Source organism: Myxine glutinosa, chromosome 3 (genome assembly GCF_964187855.1).
Source record: "Myxine glutinosa chromosome 3, kmMyxGlut1.1, whole genome shotgun sequence".
In the NCBI taxonomy this organism is placed as follows: domain Eukaryota; kingdom Metazoa; phylum Chordata; class Myxini; order Myxiniformes; family Myxinidae; genus Myxine; species Myxine glutinosa.
In genome coordinates this window covers 12,403,506-12,412,667 of record NC_136263.1, presented here as the reverse complement: position 1 = coordinate 12,412,667, position 9,162 = coordinate 12,403,506, and the positions used below count along the sequence as shown (strand labels likewise).

The 9,162-nt window shown below is 45.2% G+C and overlaps 1 protein-coding gene across 1 annotated transcript in view; it reads right to left on the bottom strand.

The window, feature by feature from the left end:
• The window catches only part of LOC137423806 (dedicator of cytokinesis protein 1), a 968,048-nt gene extending 959,722 nt beyond the window's left edge, over positions 1–8,326 (bottom strand). The window contains exons 1-4 of the mRNA XM_078773719.1: positions 8,029–8,326; positions 7,658–7,741; positions 4,954–4,991; positions 520–575 (exon numbers count right to left, since the gene is read on the bottom strand). Coding sequence (XP_078629845.1) covers positions 520–575; positions 4,954–4,991; positions 7,658–7,741; positions 8,029–8,071 — 221 coding nt within the window. The 5' untranslated portion in view covers positions 8,072–8,326. The remainder of the gene's footprint in view (positions 1–519; positions 576–4,953; positions 4,992–7,657; positions 7,742–8,028) is intronic.
• Between the last annotated feature and the right edge of the window lie 836 nt (positions 8,327–9,162).

The following is a 9,162-nucleotide window of genomic DNA, read 5'->3' as shown; positions in this document are numbered from 1 at the left end:
CTCTCCCCCCGTTCCCCTCCCCTCCCCTTCCCCCTCCCCTCCCCTCCCCCGCCCGGCAATGCCGGGTACTTCTGCTAGTATATATATACATATATATATATACACATATGTATAGATATCAAGTGAATGAGTTGAAAATTGACGGTTTCTGTGACCTTGACCTTTTAACCTAATGACCTTAAAACAATAGGCTTCCAGCTTGTCACTGGAGTAATACCTCTGCCAGGTGGTGAAGTTTAGTGAATATCGGAGTAAAAATGTGACCTGTATGCGATTGACATGCACACAGACAGGCAGACAGACTGATAGACAAGGGTGAAAGCGCAACCATTGTCCACTTTTGGTGGTGGAGGTAACAACATGCAATGCAATTGCCATGATCGTTTGAGTATCTGCATATCTTTGTGAAAGCAGATAGTCAATCGAAAATAGTGTTGTTTACAAGACAAGTCGAGAGTCCTTCAAGTATTACAGTTATTGAACAAATGTGTACAAGATACATGATTGTACAATTCCTACCCTGGATTGACAACGTTGGCTTTCTTCAATGCAATGAAGGAAACTGGGAAGATACCCTGCAAAAACAAAATGGTAAATGTTAGCTCAATTCAATTAGGTCCGTTTCCACTGTCCATGGAGCTGATCTGGGCTGATCTGATCAGGATCCACTGAGCTCATGATATAAGATGGACTTAAAGATTGAACTGTGGATTAACTGAGTACTAAAGTCCTCATTTGGAGGATGATGTCACTCAAAGCACCACCCATAGACACTTAGCCAAATAAATGGCGAGTTAACCTGTGGTCTCACTCACCTGCCCTGTTCCCATAGTCACTCAAGACGTACATTTATATTGTGCTGTGTGGTGTTGTGCATGGAAGGTACGCTAGAGGGGGCGTGGCCAAGAGGAGGAGGAGTTCCGGGTAAAGGACGAAGTGTGGAGAGGATTGGAACGGGATGTACGTTCGATGTTGGATTGAATAAAACAGTTGGACCTCACTGAATTCCTCTTACTGAACTTTACGACACAACAAACTGTCGACGAGAATGGGACTGAACTTGAATCCACCGACAGCCTTTCTGCAAAACCCAGGTGAGCCTTCGATGCCTTTTACGACCTGGACTCGTGTCTTTGAAAACTTCATGCTGGCGATACAGGAGACAACACTTGCTGATGTGAGAAAGTGTGCACTTTTGATACATTGCTTGGGCACCGAAGGTCAGAGACTCTTCTATACATTAACAGTGGCTGATAAATAGCTTTGAGACTGCACTTGCGGCCTTGAGGAAGTTTTTTGTCCCAAGAGTTAATATCGTGGCAGAACGATATAAATTTGGGCAAAGTGGTCAGGAAAATGGCGGCGAGTGTACGTCACAATACATTGCTTCATTGAGGGAGATGGTCGTCTCATGTGAGTTTGGAGAGCTGGCAGACGAAATGATCCGGGACCAGCTGGTCGAGAAAACAAATTCACCTCGGATTAGAGAGCAGTTACTGCTGGAAACAGGACTGACATTACAGAAAGCTAAAACCATCGCTATATAAGACTGAGTCGGCAATGGCGGAGGCCAAGATCATAGGCCAAGGGGCTGCTAGCGCCATACAGGCCAAACACCCTGTGCAGACACAGGATTCGCAAAGCAGCAAAAGACCCTTTAGACTCGCTGGGAGAGGTATTTCAGATCAGCGATCCCAACCGGCTCAAGGGAAGACGTGTTATAGATGCGGTTCTGTAAACCACACAGCTAATTACTATGGATGCCCAGCAAAGGACGCACAGTGCAACACCTGCAAAAAGAGAGGGCATTTTGCTAAAGTAATCGATGAGTGTGGTAGCGAAACGACAGTCCAGTGGTGCAGAATCGAAGAGCCCCACTATGTCGATTGCCACTTTCTCCCAAGCTGCGTCAGGATAAGGAACCGGCTGCAGTGGTGATGCGTGTGTCACATCTCTCTTGTCGTTCTGCTGTCAATTAATGCCAGCTTTGATTGCGGACTCTACGTGCGCGTCCATTCCCGGCCACCAGTACAGATCCCTTAACCGCTGCTTTGTCCTCACAATTCCCTGGTGAGTGTCATGCGCTAATTTGATGAAATGTGGTTGTAGTGCATCCGGGACAAGGAGGCAGTGAGTACCTCTCATCACGCAGTCCTCTTGTAATGACAATTCACTTTGCAATCTGAAGTAAGGAAGGAGATCAGGATCCAGGCCTTTCGACGTTTTCAGCCAGCACTTTGTAAGCATTTCCCACAGCTTTGCTTGAACAGGGCAGGAAATACACTCAGTTTTCAATTCTTCAGCTGTCACAGCAGTGAGGGTTGATGTGAGCGCGACAACCTCAACATCATCCTCCAGGCTTGGCTCTGAAGCAGGCAGTGGCAGGTGAGACGAGCAATCAGCTGTTACATTTTCAGAGCCAGGCTTGTACTGGATGTCATCATGAAATGACAGAAGCCTTGCGGACCATCTGGTCATGCTCATTCAAGCTCTTCCCAATCCTTTTGTGGAAAGCAGTGTAGTGAGAGGACTGTGGTCAGTGCGTAATGTGAAATGTCTGCCCCAGAGATAAGTCCTCCACTTCTCTGTCACCCACACACATCCAAGTGCTTCCTTTTCCCCGGTGGAATATTTTCTTTCCGATTCAGTCAGCGTTCGGGATGCAAATGCGATGGTTTTCTCTGTTTTGTCAGCATGGATTTGCATCAGGACCGCTCCAAGACCATAATCAGAGGCATCAGTTGTCACTATGGTGTATAGCTCTGGATCAAAAAGAGCGAGAGCTGGACTACTGACAATCAGTTCTTTAACTGAGTCAAAACTTTGCTGTGCCTTGACTGACCAGGAGAAGGTGGATGGTCCCCGTAGTAATTCTCTCAGAGGTTCCACGACTGATGCATAGTTAGGGATGAATTTTGCATACCATGACGTGAGTCCGAGAAAAGAGCGTAACTCTGCCCGTCTTTTGGTGGGGGTGCTTGTGACACCGCAAAACATGAGCAGGGTAAGGTTTCAGTCCTGCGTGTGACACCACATGTCCTAAAAATGACAACTCCGCCTGTCTGAACTGGCATTTTGAAAGGTTCAGTTTCAGCCCAGCTGCATTGATACGTTGTACTTCCTCTCTGAGGTTTTTATCATGTGTTTCGGGAGTTCCTCCAAAAACAATTACATCATCTAGGTAACACCGAGCTCTGGGCTGGTTTTTTTAAATGGCAGACATCATCCTCTGGAAACAATTGGGTGCTAAAGCGAGCCTGTAAGGGATTCGTTTGTAGCGAAACAGTGAACAGCCAAAGGTTCATCCCAGGTAGACTGAACAATTAAGGTGTATATTATAAACAATTGGGTGCTAAAGCGAGCCTGTAAGGGATTCGTTTGTAGCGAAACAGTGAACAGCCAAAGGTTCATCCCAGGTAGACTGATCGGACATGGCCAAACCAGCAGGGGTGTGCAGTCGATTGCTCGTCCTCGGACTCGCAGCAGCCCAAGAAGACGAAGATGACTTTCATCATCACATTTAGGAACTTGCCATCACGCATAATATTAGACAGGAAAGGCAAGATAACGAGAGCACAGAGGATATAGCCACTCACTACAAAATACCAAGCTGGCCTCGTTATCGTGCTGGGCCTGGTTATGCTCGGTCAATTTCATTTTTAATGCAGTGTAAACAAACCTGTTTAAAATGTGGCAAATTTGTTTGTATGACAATTCTTGCCAGAAAAGCACAGAGAGAAATGATTATAATTTATAGAGATAAAAAAAAAAATAGAACAGCACTCGGTAGAGCATTGAACAATTCCTATTGAACAATCTTGTCGATCATATATGTAAACTTTTGCATCGATCAGTTAAGTGGTTTCAGAGAAGGAGGTTTTTAAAGGTTTTCTTATGATCCAATATGGCTGCCATATAACGTGACTGATTATGCCATTGTTGACAAACCATATTTTCCTTCGGTGGTTCATCCCAAATTAAAAGTTTTGCATTGATCGGTGAAGCAGTTTGATAAAAGAAGATTGCTTGAAGATTACCTGTAATCCAAAATGGAGAGCAAACTAGATCAAAATCCAAGTATTTTGGGACCTTTAAACCTTATGCTGACCTACGTATATGCAGTGGGGGATGATGCCATGAACAAACTGGATTTCTACCACACCAAATATCATTTTAGATAAGCTTCGTCACGATCCCATCAGAAGTTTTGTAGAAAAAGTTGCAAGTGTTTACGGACGGACAGAAGGACAGACTAACGGCTGTGCCATCTCATCCCATAAGCTCACCTGAACATGAACTATGTTCAAGGTGAGCTAATAAAAATGACTTCTAATCACTCCAAAATTATACCTGGTGTTGTCTAGGTTAGGGTGGTTAGGGTGGCGGGCTTGGGATCCTAAGGTCCTGATTTCAAATCCCGTGAATTAATGCCAGGTGGGGTTGACTCAGCCTGTCATCCTTCCGAGGTCGGAAAAATGAATCACAGATTGCATCAGTGGCAGATGCGCCCACAAAATGATGCAACCAGCAGCAGGGTAGCTGCACACAAACCACCCACCCACTCCAGAATTCAAAATAATTTGGTCTTGGCATTTCACATGTATATATATATATTTCAAACGGACTTGACATCTATTTACCAACGTTGGCCCAACGTTGTTTATTGGTTGTAAACATGACATTTATTTACCAACGTTGGCCCAACGTTGTTGCGCAATATATATATATATATATATATATATATATATATATATATATATATATATATATTCACACACACACACACACACACACACACACACACACACACACACACACACACACACACACACACACACACACACACGCCAGAGTTTGCTAACACAACACCGAATCAGTTACTTGTTATATATCTCAATCATACTATGAAAAGTGAGCAGGCCAACACACAGGTTGTGCTGCCAGACATCTTACCTTTTGTTCTGAATGTCTGATCACACCGTGATACCATCCTGAAGAAGAACCGTGAATACAGGAAGAACATAATCACCATGGTGGTACATGCTTTGATATCCTAAATACGGGGCATGTTCACAAAGGGTTTTTACCAAAGAGATGATCGAAATAGTCCAATAGATGTCAGGCAATTACAAAGGACATAATGTATTTTTTTTTGTTAAACTCTTATTAGCAATCATTATATATCAAATTATATGTCGGTACATCTTGCCCTAGTACGTCTCATCCATATAACGCATTGACTGCCCCTCGCATGCAATCAATAAAAAATGTAAAACCGCCTCATTAATGGTTTAACGTGGAAAACTGTTGAAATATCTGCACTTTGCATTGTTGTGACTTACGGATGTGCTTTGGTGATTTTGGTTTCACAAAACAAAGGCCTAACGCGAATTTGAAAAAAATCTCCACTTTTTCTCTGTCCTCAAATGAGTCCAACAGCTGTATTCTCGTCCACTCCTGAGAACGGCAGATCCCACAATTCCAAACTTCCTGCTGGTACTGAAATAGAACGCTAGTTTTATTTCATACATCCACCCTGGTTGGCCATGGGATGGATGTTAAACGGGCATCCCGTCTGCCAGCATTATTTCGTGGATGGTGAAGTTCGCGAAGAGTAAGTGAGCTATCACCAGCACCATGGTCAAATTATAAATCCCTGCCTTTACGAGTCGAATGTCAGGCCCTCACGAGCCTGGTTCGTGAAGACCTGGCCCAAGCTTCACCGCCCCCCCCCTCCCCCAGGCCGACCCCACATGAAAAATAGGATAGTATCCAGCTAACACAAAAGAGTTGGGCCAACGTTGGCATTTGGAGTTGGGTCAAAGTTGGCGTTGGCATTTGAAGTTGGGTCAAAGTTGGCGTTGGCATTTGGGGTTGGGTCAAAGTTGGCGTTGGCATTTGGAGTTGGGTCAAAGTTGGCGTTGGCATTTGGAGTTGGGTCAAAGTTGGCGTTGGCATTTGAAGTTGGGTCAAAGTTGGCGTTGGCATTTGGGGTTGGGTCAAAGTTGGCGTTGGCATTTGGGGTTGGGTCAAAGTTGGCGTTGGCATTTGGAGTTGGGTCAAAGTTGGCGTTGGCATTTGGAGTTGGGTCAAAGTTGGCGTTGGCATTTGAAGTTGGGTCAAAGTTGGCGTTGGCATTTGGGGTTGGGTCAAAGTTGGCGTTGGCATTTGGGGTTGGGTCAAAGTTGGCGTTGGCATTTGGAGTTGGGTCAAAGTTGGCGTTGGCATTTGGAGTTGGGTCAAAGTTGGCGTTGGCATTTGGGGTTGGGTCAAAGTTGGCGTTGGCATTTGGAGTTGGGTCAAAGTTGGCGTTGGCATTTGGAGTTGGGTCAAAGTTGGCGTTGGCATTTGGGGTTGGGTCAAAGTTGGCGTTGGCATTTGGGGTTGGGTCAAAGTTGGCGTTGGCATTTGGAGTTGGGTCAAAGTTGGCGTTGGCATTTGGAGTTGGGTCAAAGTTGGCGTTGGCATTTGGAGTTGGGTCAAAGTTGGCGTTGGCATTTGGAGTTGGGTCAAAGTTGGCGTTGGCATTTGGAGTTGGGTCAAAGTTGGCGTTGGCATTTGGAGTTGGGTCAAAGTTGGCGTTGGCATTTGGAGTTGGGTCAAAGTTGGCGTTGGCATCTGGAGTTGGGTCAAAGTTGGCGTTGGCATTTGGAGTTGGGTCAAAGTTGGCGTTGGCATTTGGAGTTGGGTCAAAGTTGGCGTTGGCATTTGGAGTTGGGTCAAAGTTGGCGTTGGCATTTGGAGTTGGGTCAAAGTTGGCGTTGGCATTTGGAGTTGGGTCAAAGTTGGCGTTGGCATTTGGAGTTGGGTCAAAGTTGGCGTTGGCATTTGGAGTTGGGTCAAAGTTGGCGTTGGCATTTGGAGTTGGGTCAAAGTTGGCGTTGGCATTTGGAGTTGGGTCAAAGTTGGCGTTGGCATTTGGGGTTGGGTCAAAGTTGGCGTTGGCATTTGGGGTTGGGTCAAAGTTGGCGTTGGCATTTGGAGTTGGGTCAAAGTTGGCGTTGGCATTTGGAGTTGGGTCAAAGTTGGCGTTGGCATTTGGTCACAAGGGCATTGTTGACGTCAGGGAGACATTGCTTGTTTCAAACGCGACATCTATTTACCAACGTTGGCCCAACGTTGTTTATTGGTTGCAATCGCGACGTCCATTTATCATTGGCCCAACGTTGTTTATTGGTTGTAAACGTCACATCTATTTTCCAACGTTGGCCCAACGTTGTTTATTGGTTGCAATCGCGACGTCAATTTCCAACGTTGGCCCAACGTTGTTTATTGGTTGCAATCGCGACGTCAATTTTTCATTGGCCCAACGTTGTTGAGTTGAGGAAGAATTCAACGAGTTGTTCCGACCCTTGTGTTGAATGACGATCATGCGAATGCAGCCCTCAAGTAATCAAACAAGCATGCGGTTTCGAAAATATTGTGGAACAACATGGGTGAGAAACCATTCTTATGAACCTCAACTAGCCAGGTAAGTTATAGGTGATCATAACATACTACGATTGGTTTTAAGAAAAACCTTTAATCACATCAAGCACCGATTCAAGCACCAGCCAGAACCAAAATGATCAAAAACATTCCACGGAACGGATCTGACGGTACCGTAAAAACCTGCACTTTGGTAAAACACGGCACAGGAAGAAACATTCAACCTTACCCTCACACTCCTCAAAAATGTGCACCGTGTCTCCAACTTGCAACGATATCTGGTGTGGCCCAGCTGCTTTAAAATTGTATGTTGCTGTGAAGGAAAGAGGTCAATGCAAGTGAACGAGAAGGGTAAATGGCATACACATCGGGTTGGCATCATAGACCGACGGATCGGACCGCATGGGCATGGTGCCTCTTAAGGCCTATCCTCCCAGTGACAAGTTTCCTTGCAAGTGAATAATGGGAATGACATGTTTTTAAAATTCAAATCAAGTAAAGCAGATTTTTTTGGTTCAAACTAAATAAACCCTGGCTCAACACCTGCTTTATCAGATTAAAGTTTTGAAGGCACGAAACTGTAAAAATTCAAAAACTTACCCACACCAAACTTGGCTTCCTCCGTCGGTTTCCAGATGCCCATGATAGCTTTGGCTCTCTTCAGCAAACTTCAAAACAAACTCATTTCGACACCCGGTGTAATTTTTCCTTCCCCTTCACCCACACGTGGGTGAAGAACGATGGCTGGACCGACTGGCCTGCGCTTGCTCTATGCTGTCTGATACTTGCAAAGTTTAAGGATGGTCAAATTACACTGTCGTTGTAATTACAAGTTTTCTCCAACTGTCAACCTCGACAGAGTGTAGTTCTGTTACCAAATTCCCCGATTTCCTTCCTCATTCGTTGAGGTTTCCGTTTTGCAAAGCACCCAGTAGCCTTCCCCTTAAAATGTTCCATTGCAGAAGATGCTGCTGCTTGCCTGGACACAGTGTGCCTTACATTGTATGAAACATTACAGCTCTTTGTAAAAGGGCTCCCAACAACAAAAAAAATGCCACCCACTTCTTTTGAGGACTCTCCAGAAATGCTGAATCTAACATTATTAAATTCAAGCAAAGTCAGGAAAGGTTAGTGCAGAGTTTCGCGGAACATATTTATTCAAACTTCCAAAAATGGATACTATCATCTTAAATCCAAATGAAACCACTACAACCATCAAGAGCAAAGCGAAATTACAACTTTTAATATAAGTCAAAGGAAAACAAAGTTGCTGTATTTTGAGAGGGAGGAGTCGGGGAGAAGAGGGGAGGGTGTTTCCACACTCTTCTGCAAATTCAGTTGATATATAACACTCTCAATTTGGGGATTCCTCCTCCAAAGTGCAAAGGCCGACAACAGAATCGAACCTTGCCTGGATGGCTGGACAAAGGGGCTCCTCAAAACAATGTGGAACGTGTGCATGGACTCAAGCACAGTCTTCCGAAATGTCATAGGAAGAGAGGCGACCCTCGTCGCAATCGAGGTGGATGCCCTTGGATTTGGGTCGTTCATCTGCAATGGGGAACAACGGATTGCCGTGGCATTGAATGAGAAAACTATAGTGAAGGAAAGGCACCATGAGGCCACGTTACAACCCAGAGACCACATGATGCGGCCATGCCCCTGCGGTCCAGACAGTCCTAGACCACTCCGATACCCATTGACGACCTTCTGTGACGTTCAATGAGAAAAACT